Source organism: Coregonus clupeaformis, chromosome 33, assembly GCF_020615455.1.
Source record: "Coregonus clupeaformis isolate EN_2021a chromosome 33, ASM2061545v1, whole genome shotgun sequence".
Lineage (NCBI taxonomy): Eukaryota > Metazoa > Chordata > Actinopteri > Salmoniformes > Salmonidae > Coregonus > Coregonus clupeaformis.
This window is the reverse complement of record NC_059224.1, coordinates 5,526,019-5,542,176: the sequence shown is the minus strand read 5'-3', so window position 1 is coordinate 5,542,176 and position 16,158 is coordinate 5,526,019. Positions and strand designations below refer to the sequence as shown.

Below are 16,158 nucleotides of genomic sequence, written 5' to 3'. Positions count from 1 at the left end.
TCTGATGCTCGGATGTGGCAGAGCTTGCAAACGATCATGGATTACAAAGGGAAACACAGCCGCGAGCTGCCCAGTGATGCGAGCCTACCAGACGAGCGAAATGCCTTCTATGCTCGCTTCGAGGAAAGCAACACTGAACCATGCATGAGAGCACCAGCTGTTCCGGACGACTGTTTGATCTCGCTTGCATAGCCGATGTAAGACCTTTAAACAGATTAACATTCACAAGGCTGCGGGGGCAGATGGATTACCAGGACAAGTACACAGAGCATGCGCTGATCAGCTGGCAAGTGTCTTCACTGACATTTTCAACCTCTCCATGATCCAGTATATAATACCTGCATGTTTCAAGCAGACCACCATAGTCCCTGTGCCCAAGAATGCCAAGGAATCTCGTTGAAATCACTATAGCTCCGTAGCACTCGGCTGTAGTGGAGCGGGTTGAGAGCTTCAAGTTCCTCGGCATCCACATCACTAAGGAATTAACATGGTCCACACACACCAACACAGTCGTGATGGCACAACGCAAGGCGCTACAGCGGGAAGTGCGTACGTCCCAGTACATCACTGGGGCCGAACTCCCTGACATCCAGGACCTCAATACCAGGCGGTGTCAGAGGAAGGCCCTAAATCAGGGTTCTTCAATTCCGGTCCTGGAGGTCCGAAACACCTCTGTTTTTCATCCTCTCCTTCTAATCAGGGGCTAATTCAGACCTGGGACACCAGGTGAGTGCAATTAACTACCAGGTAGAAATAAAAAACAGAAGTGTTTCGGCCCTCCAGGACCGGAATTGAAGAACCCTGCCCTAAATATTGTCAAAGACTCCAGCCACCCAAGTCATAGACTGTTCACTCTGGTACTGCACGACAAGCGGTACTGATGCACCAAGTCTGGAACCAACAGGACCCTGAACAGCTTCTACCCCCTAACCTTAAGACTGCTAAATAGTTAACCAAATAGCTACCCGTACTATCTGCACTGACCCCCATTTGCATAAACTCTTTTTACTCATCACATACGCTGCTGCTACTGCTTATTATCTGTCCTGTTGCCAAGCCACTTCACCCCTACATATATGTACATACAGTGGGGAAAAAAAGTAATTAGTCAGCCACCAATTGTGCAAGTTCTCCCACTTAAAAAGATGAGAGAGGCCTGTAATTTTCATCATAGGTACACGTCAACTATGACAGACAAAATGAGATTTATTTTCTCCAGAAAATCACATTGTAGGATTTTTAATGAATTTATTTGCAAATTATGGTGGAAAATAAGTATTTGGTCAATAACAAACGTTTCTCAATACTTTGTTATATACCCTTTGTTGGCAATGACACAGGTCAAACGTTTTCTGTAAGTCTTCACAAGGTTTTCACACACTGTTGCTGGTATTTTGGCCCATTCCTCCATGCAGATCTCCTCTAGAGCAGTGATGTTTTGGGGCTGTCGCTGGGCAACACGGACTTTCAACTCCCTCCAAAGATTTTCTATGGGGTTGAGATCTGGAGACTGGCTAGGCCACTCCAGGACCTTGAAATGCTTCTTACGAAGCCACTCCTTCGTTGCCTGGGCGGTGTGTTTGGGATCATTGTCATGCTGAAAGACCCAGCCACGTTTCATCTTCAATGCCCTTGCTGATGGAAGGAGGTTTTCACTCAAAATCTCACGATACATGGCCCCATTCATTCTTTCCTTTACACGGATCAGTCGTCCTGGTCCCTTTGCAGAAAAACAGCCCCAAAGCATGATGTTTCCACCCCCATGCTTCACAGTAGGTATGGTGTTCTTTGGATGCAACTCAGCATTCTTTGTCCTCCAAACACGACGAGTTGAGTTTTTACCAAAAAGTTCTATTTTGGTTTCATCTGACCATATGACATTCTCCCAATCCTCTTCTGGATCATCCAAATGCACTCTAGCAAACTTCAGACGGGCCTGGACATGTACTGGCTTAAGCAGGGGGACACGTCTGCACTGCAGGATTTGAGTCCCTGGCGGCGTAGTGTGTTACTGATGGTAGGCTTTGTTACTTTGGTCCCAGCTCTCTGCAGGTCATTCACTAGGTACCCCCGTGTGGTTCTGGGATTTTTGCTCACCATTCTTGTGATCATTTTGACCCCACGGGGTGAGATCTTGCGTGGAGCCCCAGATGGAGGGAGTTTATCAGTGGTCTTGTATGTCTTCCATTTCCTAATAATTGCTCCCACAGTTGATTTATTCAAACCAAGCTGCTTACCTATTGCAGATTCAGTCTTCCCAGCCTGGTGCAGGTCTACAATTTTGTTTCTGGTGTCCTTTGACAGCTCTTTGGTCTTGGCCATAGTGGAGTTTGGAGTGTGACTGTTTGAGGTTGTGGACAGGTGTCTTTTATACTGATAACAAGTTCAAACAGGTGCCATTAATACAGGTAACGAGTGGAGGACAGAGGAGCCTCTTAAAGAAGAAGTTACAGGTCTGTGAGAGCCAGAAATCTTGCTTGTTTGTAGGTGACCAAATACTTATTTTCCACCATAATTTGCAAATAAATTCATTAAAAATCCTACAATGTGATTTTCTGGATTTATTTTTCCTCAATTTGTCTGTCATAGTTAACGTGTACCTATGATTAAAATTACAGGCCTCTCTCATCTTTTTAAGTGGGAGAACTTGCACAATTTGTGGCTGACTAAATACTTTTTTCCCCCACTGTATCTACCTCAATTACCTCATACCCCTGCACATCGACTCGGTACTGGTACCCTGTGCATATACAGTTGAAGTCGGAATTTACATACACTTAGGTTGGAGTCATTAAAACTCATTTTTCAACCACTCCACAAATTTCTTGTTAACAAACTATAGTTTTGGCAAGTCAGTTAGGACATCTACTTTGTGCATGACACAAGTAATTTTTCCAACAATTGTTTACAGACAGATTATTTCACTTATAATTCACTGTATCACAATTCCAGTGGGTCAGAAGTTTACATACACTAAGTTGACTGTGCCTTTAAACAGCTTGGAAAATTCCAGAAAATGATGTCAGCTTCTGATTGGCTAATTTACATCATTTGAGTCAATTGGAGGTGTACCTGTGGATGTATTTCAAGGCCTACCTTCAAACTCAGTGCCTCTTTGCTTGATATCATGGGAAAATCAAAAGAAATCAGCCAAGACCTCAGAAAAACAATTGTAGACCTCCACAAGTCCGGTTCATCCTTGGGAGCAATTTCCAAATGCCTGAAAGTACCATGTTCATCTGTACAAACAATAGTACGCAAGTATAAACACCATGGGACCACACAGCAGTCATACCGCTCAGGAAGGAGACGTGTTCTGTCTCCTAGAGATTAACGTACATTGGTGCGAAAAGTGCAAATCAATCCCAGAACAACAGCAAAGGACCTTGTGAAGATGCTGAAGGAAACAGGTACAAAAGTATCTATATCCACAGTAAAACGAGTCCTATATCAACATAACCTGAAAGGCCGCTCAGCAAGGAAGAAGCCACTGCTCCAAAACCACCATAAAAAATCCAGACTACGGTTTGCAACTGCACATGGGGACAATGATCGTACTTTTTGGAGAAATGTCCTCTGGTCTGATGAAACAAAAATATAACTGTTTGGCCATAATGACCATCGTTATGTTTGGAGGAAAAAGGGGGTTGCTTGCAAGCCGAAGAACACCATCCCAACCGTGAAGCACGGGGGTGGCAGCATCATCCAAATGGACAATGACCCCAAGCATGCTTCCAAAGTTGTGGCAAAATGGCTTAAGGACAACAAAGTCAAGGTATTGGAGTGGCCATCACAAAGCCCTGACCTCAATCCTATTGAAAAAGTGTGTGCGAGCAAGGAGGCCTACAAACCTGACTCAGTTACACCAGCTCTGTCAGGAGGAATGGGCCAAAATTCACCCAACATATTATGGGAAGCTTGTGGAAGGCTACCCGAAACGTTTGACCCAAGTTAAACAATTTAAAGGCAATGCTACCAAATACTAATTGAGTGTATGTAAACTTCTAACCCATTGGGAATGTGATGAAATAAATAAAAGCTGAAAGAAATCATTCTCTCTACGTTTATTTTGACATTTCACATTCTTAAAATAAAGTGGTGATCCTAACTGACCTAAGACAGGGAATTCTTACTAGGATTAAATGTCAGGAATTGTGAAAAACTGAGTTGAAATGTATTTGGCTAAGGTGTATGTAAACTTCCGACTTATCATTGTTCTATTTTTCTCTCTGCATTGTTGGGAAGGGTAACTAAGCATTTCACTGTCAGTCTACACCAGTTGTTTACCAAGCATGTGACAAATAACATTTGATGAGGCCCACTGATGCATAGTCAGTCAGGGGAGCAGGTTCCGTTGTCTGAGAGCTAATGACCAAGATCACATTCCATTTTATTGCAGTCATTTCTATTCACAAACCCTTTTAGAAGCAAGCCTTAGTAGATCCATTTAATATATTCAATTAATAAATATACAGAAACTATGGGGCCGATAATGTTGAGTTCTATAAAAGCAGCCTCCCAGAGTAAGACCGATGATATTTTCTGATCAACAGTGTTGTCTCCTGAATCATCCCAAATAAAGGATATATTGTTACAGTTTAGATCATCCAGTCAAATCAATGGAATGAAGCCAGAAAAGGTCAAAGTATGTTAATTAATAAGGGCTGGTGCTGCCATTTTAATAGGTGAGGGACAACTTTTGGGGGGATGGGGGTGGAAGAGTACCGTCTAAAAGGGGGGGCAGACTGCATCCCTTTAATAAGCATTCACATTGTGCACTTTACAAAACATTGTGCTGTTTTTCAGCATATAACATCGTACCTATTTGGCAAAGAAAACATTCATCGAGCATCAAATCGTTACGAAATGAGGGAACGACATGGACACGCTGTACAGAGAAGCAGCTCCTTTTTGAAGGTTTGTACTGAATGGAACTGTGACCTTTGACATGATTGGACCATGATGAGGGACAGAAACACCAAAACGTCTTCAGTGTCAAAATAAGCTTATTTTTCACTTCCTTGTACAATTGCCCAATTCACATCATTTATCGAACGCTCCGGCGGGAAGTTTCCACTAGGTACAGATCTGGCATCAGCTTCCCCTCCCCAATCCTAACATTAACCATTAGCGGGAGAAGTTCAAAACTGACCCAAGAACAGCATCTAGGGGCAACGTCACCCTACTCCATAACTGAACACTTAATTAGGACTACTCAGTCATTTAACAATAACCATTGGTAGCCCAATACCACTAACATCCAAAAAGTCACAAAAAAGCCAAGGTCTGACTTTACGCCATTGTAGTCTGCTGTAGGCTTAACGAATGTGTTAGGTAAATGGCATTCCAATTAATACATTTTCCTATGAATATTTTAAATATTTTTCTGGTAAACTTGTAGAGCTTGTGGCATAATGGTCCTGTAGTCTCCATCTGTAGTCATTGAAAGGCAGAATGACAGGGTTAGCTCTAGGGTTTAGGTCTGCCCATAGAAATATAATCTACTGTGAAATTGACATGGTCTGAGGGGCTTTGCCCGTTCTAGTGATTATATTTCTATGGGTATGCCAATGACGAGGTTCTGGTGACGACTGATCATCCCACTTCAAGATTTACACTATTAAACACCACGTACATAAAAAAAAATGTTTTTACTTCTGCAACCATCAGTGCTTCTCTCACGGTTTCAATAACAAGAGTAGAGTAAATACATGTAAAATGAGTTTTTAAAAAAATGTGTAAAACAACAAAACAAAAGTATTTGTGCGATGACAAACGGTATACCTTTGCCCCTTTGTTTCTCTCCCAAAAGGTGAACTTCAGGAGCTCAGGGCTGGCCCACATGACCGTCCACTGTCTCTCCTTCTCTCCCTGTGTCAGCTTAAAACCAGTCTGTTTACAATGCCAGTTTGAGTTTGGCTCGCAAGCTAAGTCAAGTTAAGTCGCTGTCCTTGGGTAGGCAGTGTTACCTGCAGGCCCATAAAAAATGGTGCAAAATGAAATCTGTAGTAGCTGCTGATGGAACACACATGAACGACATGAGGAAGAAAAAAGGGAGTTCAGCCTATTCACTGGAGAGGCTTCTTATTGTACATCCTAGATCCATTCCCCAAACCTCCCTCCATCTCAAAACCAGTCCTATCTTCCTCATTTCTTCCGTCCTGCCCGAGTTCCTCACTCTCTCGCTCCGTTCTGCCCAACGCTCTTAGCTGGGCCTAGCCCTGGGCTAGATGAACTTGAAGCACTTAGTCTTGTCATGGGGTAGGCGCGTCTTGAAGAGCACAGAGTCCACGCGGAACTGCGTGTAGAGTAAGGGCATGTAGCCGTACACCTTGACAAAGAAGTTGATGCACTTGTGGCGCTCGTGGAAGTGCGAGTCGTCGTGCGACAGGGCCTGCGGGCAGCCGGGGCAGCGGAAGGTCCAACGAGACGTCACCTGAGATGGGGAGAGAGAGGGAATGTGTGTCTGTGTGTGTGAGACAAGGTGTGAGTCTGTATACATATCTAATTACAATGCTACAACCATTTTAATTGCTTTGTCGATACTGTGAACATGCGGTCGTAACATATGGTCGTACACAGAGTATACCAAATATTAGGAACACCCTCCTAATATTGTGTTGCACATAAAGCTTATCCAGAATTGTGTGGGTAGCCTAGCAGTTAAGAGCGTTGGGCCAGTAACTGAAAGGTCGCTGGTTAGAATCCCCGAGTCGACTAGGTGAAAAATCTGTCAATGTGCCCTTGAGAGAGGCACTTCAAATCTAATTGAAAGTCGCTCTGGATAAGAGTGTCTGCAAAATGACAAATGTCAAATGTAATTGTCCGCGACACATAAAAGAGGGCATGAGACTTACTGCATCTCTTAAGGCCGATTTTCCAGAAACATTTAAGTCACTTAGTTACAGGAGTTTACTTCCACTACATGCACTATTCACCAGCCTTATTCCTACCAGGGAATTCCTGTCAAGACACACACTCCATCAAAGCAGGTCCTTAATTCCCAAACTAATTCTAAGAAACACCTCCGAATCAAGCCTCTGTATATCAAACGGGCTAAAACCGAGGGTCCCAACAACTTCCCCTGGCTTGGTTGGTATAATTACTCCGCTAGCCATAAATCTGTAAATACTAGTCATACATGTCTTGCAAATAGATTTAGAGGGAAACGCAAGCTTAGGGCAACAATTCAATCTCGCTGTATTCTGATTATAATTCACGACAGTATATTGAACATGTCAGGTTGAGTAATGGTCGGGCTAAGTGAGCAGAAATATAAATAGGCAGTGCCCGGGGTGTGTGTGTTTTTGAGAGTACCTGTGTGTGTTCCGTATGTGTGTGTTCAAAATGTGTACGTTCGGTGTGTGTGTGTGTGTGTGTGTGCGCGTGGCCCACTGACCTTGATAGGGGGCTTGCGCGTGATGTGCGACACCAGGAAGTTCATGGCGATGTCCTCACAGTTGATGTACTCATCCACCATGTCGCGGATGGCCTGGGGCATCACGTACGAGTACAGGTACGCATAGTACTGCAGCAGAGACACAACATGAAGCAGAGGATCAACCAGGGTCATGTTCATTAGGGCACACAACGTTTTGAAACATTGGATGAGTAATCCCTCCCTGTTTCAGTCCGTTTTCCTACGTTTGGTGCCTACCGAACACGGTCCAGGTGCATTGAGAAGAGGGGGTCAGAGAAAAGGAAGTGAAGAGGAAGGTGATGTATCTTCTAGAAGACAGGCGAGTTGGCAGCAAACAGAGTTATGTGTAGCATAGAGGTCAGGGGTCACAGGGTTGAATGGTGTCATGACAGTGAGGGAAGGAGAGGGGGAGGGGCTGTACCTTGTGAAAGAAGGCGGCGCCCGTCAGTACCATCGACAGTTCACAGGAGTAGTTCGAGTTATAGAGCCACGACTGGTGGTTGACGTCCCAGGCATGGAACCTCCCAGGGAAGCCCACAATGCGGTCCCTGGCCTCCCTCCATACTCTGATAAACACGAGACAGAGAGAAACAAGAGTTACTAACCATACTATAAAACCCACAACCAGACTGAGAGGCAAGAGTTACTAACCATACTCTGATAGACAGTTATACAGTGTTATTCAATGATGGAAAGGACAAGTCAGCATTATACAGGGCAGAATGAGTGGAGGAGAATTCCACCACAATGTGACCACAATATATATACACATATTGTATTGTACATGAAGGCCTATAATGAAAATAATTTAGCTGACAACAAGGAGAAGAGCTGTATAGAGGTATATGTGTTGTGCATTCATTTCTCTCCCACACACTCCACCCGCCCTCATCTCTGAGGGGGTGTCCTCTCTGCATGCACACACCTCTTCTGGAGTTATCTACATTTCTACTTCTGGTAGTGTGAACACAGGAATTCTCCAAAAGCGCACACACATCAAGTATAAACTTCTATCAAACATCAGACCTTTTCCTTGGCGATCTAGCACATTCCCATTACATGCATGCTATATCAATTCCCAGTGGAGCTGTTGTTCTAGGTGAGGAGAAACATTCCAGGATAGTTCCAGGAGAGGAGAAACATTCCAGGATAGTTCCAGGAGAGTTCTAGGTGAGGAGAAACATTCCAGGATAGTTCCAGGAGAGTTATAGGAGAGGAGAAACATTCCAGGATAGTTCCAGGAGAGTTCTAGGTGAGGAGAAACATTCCAGGATAGTTCCAGGAGAGTTCTAGGTGAGGAGAAACATTCCAGGAGAGGAGAAACATTCCAGGATAGTTCAGGATAATTCATGACAAATGACACCATTCATACAGTGCAGCATTCTGCCTGCCCGTACATGCTGCAGTGGCTAACCTTTAGATGATACACAGAGTGCTGTACACAGAATCACAAACCACCACTTAGGCTTTAAACTGTAATTAAAGCTACAGTCTGGGATTTAAAGCTCTTCGATGGTCAATTAAATTATTGATATTTACCCATTTATTCTTGAAGAATGTAATTTATAAATGCCTCATGGACTTAGCATAACAGTCTGTCTTTACCATAACCCAAAATATAGGCTAAGGTTTTATTTCTCCATTGTTTACAAACAGCAAGAATGTAAACAATGTATAGCTTCAAAATATGGTTAAGATTTTGTAAAAATATGTTCAGTCATTGCATCTAGAGAGCTGTCTATGGATTTGAGAGGGGCTACATTTCCCTAGCTCGGCCATTTTGTTATTTATTTTTATCCCAGAATATAGCTTTACATATGGCACTTACAGTGCATTCGGAAAGTATTTAGACAACTTGACCTTTTCCACATTTTGTTACGTTACAGCCTTATTCTAAAATGGTTTAAATTAATTGGTTTTACTCATCTACACACAATACCCCATAATGACAAAGCGAAAACAGGTTTTTAGAACATTTTGCAAATGTATTAAAAATAAACAGAAATACCTTATTTACATAAGCATTCAGACTCTTTGCTATGAAACTCAAAATTGAGCTCAGGTGCATCCTGTTTCCATTGATCATCCTTGAGATGTTTCTACAACTTGATTGGAGTCCACCTGTGGTAAATTCAATTGATTGGACATGATTTGGAAAGGCACACACGTCTATATAAAAAGGTCCCATAGTTGACAATGCATGTCAGAGCAAAAAACAAGCCATGAGGTTGAAGGAACTGTCTGTAGAGCTCAGAGACAGGATTGTGTCGAGGCACAGATCTGGGGAAGCGTACCAAAAAATGTCTGCAGCATTGAAGGTCCACAAGAACACAGTGGCCTCCATCATTCTTAAATGGAAGAAGTTTGGAACCACCAAGACTCTTCCTAGAGCTGGCCTCCCGGCCAAACTGAGCAATCAGGGGAGAAGGGCCTTGGTCACTCTGACAGAGCTCCAGAGTTCCTCTGTGGAGATGAGAGAAACTTCCAGAAGGACAACCATCTCTGTAGCAATCCACCAATCAGGCCTTTATGGTAGAGTGGCCAGACGGCAGCCACTCCTCAGTAAAAGGCACATGACAGCCCGCTTGGAGTTTGCCAAAAGGCACCTAAAGGACTCTCAGACCATGAGAAACAATATTCTCTAGTCTGATGAAGGAAACGTCTGGAGGAAACCTGGCACCATCCCTACGGTGAAGCATGGTGGTGGCAGCATCATGCTGTGGGGATGTTTTTCAGCGGCAGGGAGACTAGTCAGGGTCGAGGGAAAGATGAACGGAACAAAGTATAGAGAGATCCTTGATGAAAACCCGCTCCAGAGCGCTCAGGACCTCAGACAACGACCCAAAGCACACAGCCGATACAACGCAGGAGTGGTTTCGGGACATTTTTACATTTTATCATTTAGCAGACGCTCTTATCCAGAGCGACTTACAGTTAGTGCATACATTTTCATACTGAATGTCCTTGAGTGGCCCAGCCAGAGCCAGGACTTGAACCCTATCAAACATTTCTGGAGAGACCTGAAAATAGCTGTGCTGTGACGCTCCCCATCCATCCTGACAGAGCTTGAGAGGATCTGCAGAGAAGAATGGGAGAAATTCCCCAAATACATTTACATTTTAGTCATTTAGCAGACGCTCTTATCCAGAGCAACTTACAGTTAGTGAGTGCATACATTTTTTTTTTTATCTTTTTCATACTGGCCCCCCGTGGGAATCGAACCCACAACCCTGGCGTTGCAAACACCATGCTCTACCAACTGAGCTACATCCCTGCCGGCCATTCCCTCCCCTACCCTGGACGACGCTGGGCCACTTGTGCAAATACAGGTGTGCCAAGCTTGTAGCGTCATACCCAAGAAGACTCAAGGCTGTAATCGCTGCCAAAGGTGCTTCAACAAAGTACTGAGTAAAGAGTCTGAATACGTAGGTAAATGTAATATTTCAGTTTTTATTTTGTATACATTTTCTTAAAAAATAAAAAACGTTTTCTGTCATTATGGGGTATTATGTGTAGATTGATGAGAGAAAAAAACAATTTAATAAATTTTAGAATAAGGATGTAACGTAACAATGTGGAAAAAGTCAAGGGGTCTGAATACTTTCCGAATGCACTGTATATATTCAAGGTGAGGCAAGTCTAGCTCGGGTGGTGATTGAAAAGTCAACATGGTCAATTTTTCTCTTGTTGATCTGTCAGGGTCAGTTAGATCTGTGTTTGTTTTGTGTGGTATATTCTGTGCTACTGTGCTGCAAATGCTTTTCAATGTCAGTGTGGGTTAACTGTAAGTCGCTTTGGATAAAAGCGTCTGCTAAATGGCATATTATTATTATTATTATTATTATTATTATTGGTATTTGGTATTTTATTAGGATCCCCATTAGCTGTTGCGATAGCAGCAGCTACTCTTCCTGGGGTCCACACAAAATATGAAACATTAAATAATACAGAACATTAATAGACAAGAACAGCTCAAGGACAGAACTACATCAATTTAAAACGTCACACACAACCTACATATCAGTACATACACACAATATCTACTGTAGGTCAAATAGGGGAGAGGCGTTCTGCAGTGAGGTCGGTGTTGCTTTATCTGTTTTATGAAACCAGGTTTGCTGTTCACTTGAGCAATCTTTGATGGAAGGGAGTTCCACGCAATCCTGGCTCAACATAATACTGCATGTTTTCTTGAATTTTGGGACTGTGAAAAGACCCCTGGTGGCATGTCTGGTGGGGTAAGTGTGTGTGTCAGTGCTGTATGTAAGTTGATTATGCAAACAATTTTGAATTTAACACAATGTTTCTTATAAAAACAAGAAGTGATGCAGTCAGTCTCTCCTCTACATTTAGCCAAGAGAGACTGGCATGCATATAATTGATATTAGCCCTCTGAATTGATATTAGCCCTCTGAACGTTAGATATTTTAAAAATATTTTGGAATAAGTGTCGATTCACACGTTTGTCATTATCTGTAGACAGATAATCTGTCTGCCGAGTTCCAAAGAAAAACGGATCTCTTTGAAAATCAATTAAACACAAAACAAAAGGCTTTGGATCCAATGGCTGGTCCCGACCCAGACTCCCCACTCACTGACCTGAACCCAAACATGATCTCGTCGTGGCGGAGGTGGGCGTCATCGTCGATGGACAAGATGGCCTCCGTCTCCACGACATCCCAGGGCAGGAACCGGTTGTTGAGGCTGTTCTTCTCCGTGCGCACCACCTGCAGGACAGGATAAATGTTAAAGGGATAGTGCAACATCTTGGCAAGGCCCTTCTGTCTACTTCCCCAGAGTCAGGTGAACTCATTGATACCATTTCTATGTCTCTGCGTGCAGTTTGAAGGAAGTTTAAGGTATTTTCTGGAGCCATTGCTAACTAGTGTTAGTGCAAAGACTGGAAGTCCACAGGAATCTTCACTGAAAAACTTTTAGTATTTTGTTCATTAGTTCACTGGTAATACAATCCCAATAAATGTGTGCATGTCAGCAATCAAGTTTTCAAAATAGAGAACTTTCAGTACAGAGCAAAAACGGTGTGTTGTGCATCATTTGAGTGAACTATGTGGAATTTCATTAAAGTAGGCCTACAGCACAGGGTAGTAGACCATGGGCCAAACGACACAGCCCCTCTTTCTCAACAACATTCTTAGACTAACCCCTCTTTAAAAAACATGAAAGTATGGAATGATCTATTAGAAATCAATAGTTAAGAGGATTTTAAAATGTGTCAACCAATTAGGCTATTCATTCAAGAAGATCATTAAACTACCCTCCCGTCATATCCCCCTGCAGAGAGGGAATCTGTAATTTGGGGTTCTTGAATATTCTGTTTCACTTCTCATCTACTATAAAATATAAAAGCCAGACCTTTTCTGTGGACTTCACATTTTCTATTTCCGTTCATTTCAGCAGGTGTAATTTGACTGGCTGGCCTGCAGAGTTGTAAGGAAAGCTTCAAAGCGAAGCAGGGAGAGCAGATGAAATTAGCTCCAGGAGCTAGCCTGATGTACTAAAGTGCGCTCTAAGACAACACAGCCTCAGACTGCTGCACCACATCACAGGTTGAGGTTACACTGTTTGCATTTCAGAGTGGGCGGGGCCTTTCAGATATTCTCTCTCATTCAATAATATTGTTCATTCTGAGTACTATGCAGGAGGGGCATGTTTGGTATTCAGGGGCTGTGAAAGGTACTCACCACAATGGGCAGTTTGGTATTCAGCGACGGGGGAAGGTACTCACCACGATGGGCAGGCCGATGTCTGGCCACAGCAGGTCGTCTGAAGGAGGCTTGGGGGAGTTCCACACCACCACCACCTTGTTGAGGTAGGGCAGCCCGTTGAGCCTCTCCAGGGAGTTCATCAGCACCTCCTCCCTCTCGTAGGTCAGCATGACCACGGTGAACTGCTCCCGGGGCACGTTCCCTCCCAGCGCTGCTTGAAACTCCTTCCCCGAGCCCCCCGTGCCACCGCTGATGGGGCGGAAGCCCGTACCCGAGCCCAGGAACTTGGCCTCAGAGGGCAGCACGGGGTCCAGCGGCGTGTGAGGGAAAAGGTGGAAAGGCCCCGGGGCTCGGTTCCAGGTCTGGTAGGTGTCGGACGCTGTGTAGGTGAAGTTGCGAAGGAAGCGTGGCGAGGCGTAGGGTGGCTCCGTCTCCACTGGACCCAGGTCCAGGTCGCCGTTGTCGGCCAGGTTGGCGTCCGTGCCCGCCATCTTGCCCACCTTGTGGGGGATCTCCTGGGCGGGCTCCTCGCGGATGGGCGTGGGGGGTACCTGGATGCGGGTCCGGACGCTAGCCAGGATAGTTCCCAGGACGTTCTCTGAGGTAGAGAAGTAGGTTTCCCACAGGAAGCGGCCCTGCCGCCGCATGGCCAGCAGGTCATTGTCTGATAGGCTGCGTAGCAGGAAGTGCAGCTCGGTGATACGGGGCTTAGGCACCATAATGGCCGCCTCGCTCCATTGGATCAGCTGATGGTAGGGCAGCCTGGCGTGGTCCCCCAGTACCACAGGGATGGCCCCCACCTCCAGGGCCTCAAACAGCCTCATGCCGTTGCCCGCTGACGCCATTAGCTGACCGTCCCCGGGAGAGATGACCAGGGCAAAGGTGGAGGCCTTGAGGACCTCCAGCCGCTCCTCCCTCTCCCCACACATGGCCCACTCTGTGGGCAGGCTGGGCCGCGGGCTCTTACAGGTGAACTCCACCAGCACCTGGTCCAGGTTGCTGTCCTGCACTGCCTTAAGCGTGCCGATGATGCGATCATCGTAGTCGGCTGGCGGGTCTCCCTCCATCTCCTCCTCAAAGGACTGGGGTGGCTCCTTCTGCAGGCTGCTCCTCAGAGACTCCACCCTCTCGCCCTGGAAGGTGAACAGATACTTCCTCTTGACAGGCACCTGGGGTGGCACCTCTAGGAAATTGGGCTCAGAGAGGGCGTGTACCAGCGGGGACACCACCAGGTCGAAGCCCTCGCGGTACTGCTGCTCAAGAAAGGTGGACTGGGCCACCGCCGCCCGGCCCGTGCTCACATTGTACAGGAAGTTCTGCGTCATGGACTTCCTGGAAAGGTGGACCAGGAGGTGGTTGTGTCCGTCAGACCTCCAGTAGGGCAGAGCCTTCAGCTGCTTCTCCAGCGCTGAGGGGGCCGGGAGGGGGGAGGAGGGAGACTCCTGCAGCTCCCCCACCAGCACCACATACAGACAGGCGATCCTGGGGTTATCCGTCACGTAGATGCTGCTCTTCACTGAGGTGGCGAAGGCCTGCCTGACCAGCGGGTCCAGGGACTCACCCCAGGGGTATGAGGCCGTGTCATAGACGTACACGGGGAAGCCCGAGGTCAACGGGCAGCGGGCGTAGTCGAAGCAGGAGCGCAGGCGGCAGACGTGGGCAGACTTGGGTGGGGGTAGCCCCGGGTCGTCCTTGTCGGGTAATAACCTCACGGGAAGCGAGAGCTTGGGCTGGTTCTGGGCCATCAGCTCCTTGTATGAGTGCTCCGTCTGGCTGATGACGTTCTTCAACTGCAGCAGGTCCTGCTTGGCGCTGTCGATGCTCCGCTTGCACGCCTCGATGCGCAGGTTGAGCCGGACGATCTCCCCGTTCAGCTCCTGCCGCTTGGCCTCCAGCTGTAGCAGCTCCTCGCTGACCGACTCGCGGATGCGGCACAGGTCTTGCACGTGCTTGGCTTCGCACAGCTCACCGCCGGGCCGCGGCCCGAAGATGCGCTTGTCGGGTCCGCCCGCCTCGTCGATGGTGGTGAGGTAGTAGTGGGCGATGAGCGGGAAGAAGACCAGGATGAAGAAGAGCATGAAGCTGAGCCAGGTGAGGCGTACGCGCCGCAGCACCCACGGCTGGCCACCAGCCCCCACCCCACCACCGTTACGCTGCATCATGGGTTAGGGTCACTGGGCTCAGAGCCGCACTGGATAGTCTACTAGTCTACAGGTGCAACCTCGTCAACATGGTGAAAGTGTGGCTGCTAAACCATCAGTTGTTCATTGACTTGTTTTGACCTTATAAAATGTGGATCTACTTGATCTTGGTTTTCATTTATGTATCAGATGTAGGGGGACCTCACCTTTATCCTGCAGGTGTGCCATAGTTCAGACAAGTCCATGCCATTGTTCCTTTTGTATGATGTAGTTGTATTCCTGACCTATGTAAGCACAGTGTCGGGGGAGGGGAGCCCCTTCTGGGAAACGCTGTGGACGAGAGCATGGCTGGTCAAAGTGCTGCAGAGTGGCATCATGGGTCGGCTGGTCAAAGTGCTGCAGAGTGGCATCATGGGTCGGCTGGTCAAAGTGCTGCAGAGTGGCATCATGGGTCGGCTGGTCAAAGTGCTGCAGAGTGGCATCATGGGTCGGCTGGTCAAAGTGCTGCAGAGTAGCATCATGGGTCGGCTGGTCAAAGTGCTGCAGAGTGGCATCATGGGTCGGCTGGTCAAAGTGCTGCAGAGTGGCATCATGGGTCGGCTGGTCAAAGTGCTGCAGAGTGGCATCTTCGGTCGGCCGCTCCTGCCCTGGTTGTGCCCATTATCTGGGTCCGAGTGGGTCTGCCGAAGAGCGAAAGGCCTCCAAATGTCAAAACCTAAAACAGATACAGAGAAACTATGTCAAAATGAGAATATGTAAGGTCCCTAAAGGCCCGCACATACTGTACGATTTTGCAGTCTCAGACAATTTCTAAGTTGTTGGCAAATTCTTCGGATGTAAACTATTGTCGGACGTATTCACTCGTTCAGTG

General features: G+C 46.3%; 1 protein-coding gene across 1 annotated transcript; it reads right to left on the bottom strand.

Moving 5' to 3' along the window:
• Positions 1-4,369: 4,369 nt before the first annotated feature.
• Positions 4,370-15,308, bottom strand: LOC121548546 (exostosin-like 3). The gene is made up of 5 exons (XM_041860012.2): positions 13,167-15,308; positions 12,020-12,147; positions 7,842-7,986; positions 7,400-7,528; positions 4,370-6,436 (listed from the first exon to the last, which is right to left on the bottom strand). Exons 1-5 carry the CDS (start codon positions 15,306-15,308, stop codon positions 6,227-6,229), a joined length of 2,754 nt encoding a protein of 917 aa, XP_041715946.1. The 3' UTR covers positions 4,370-6,226.
• Between the last annotated feature and the right edge of the window lie 850 nt (positions 15,309-16,158).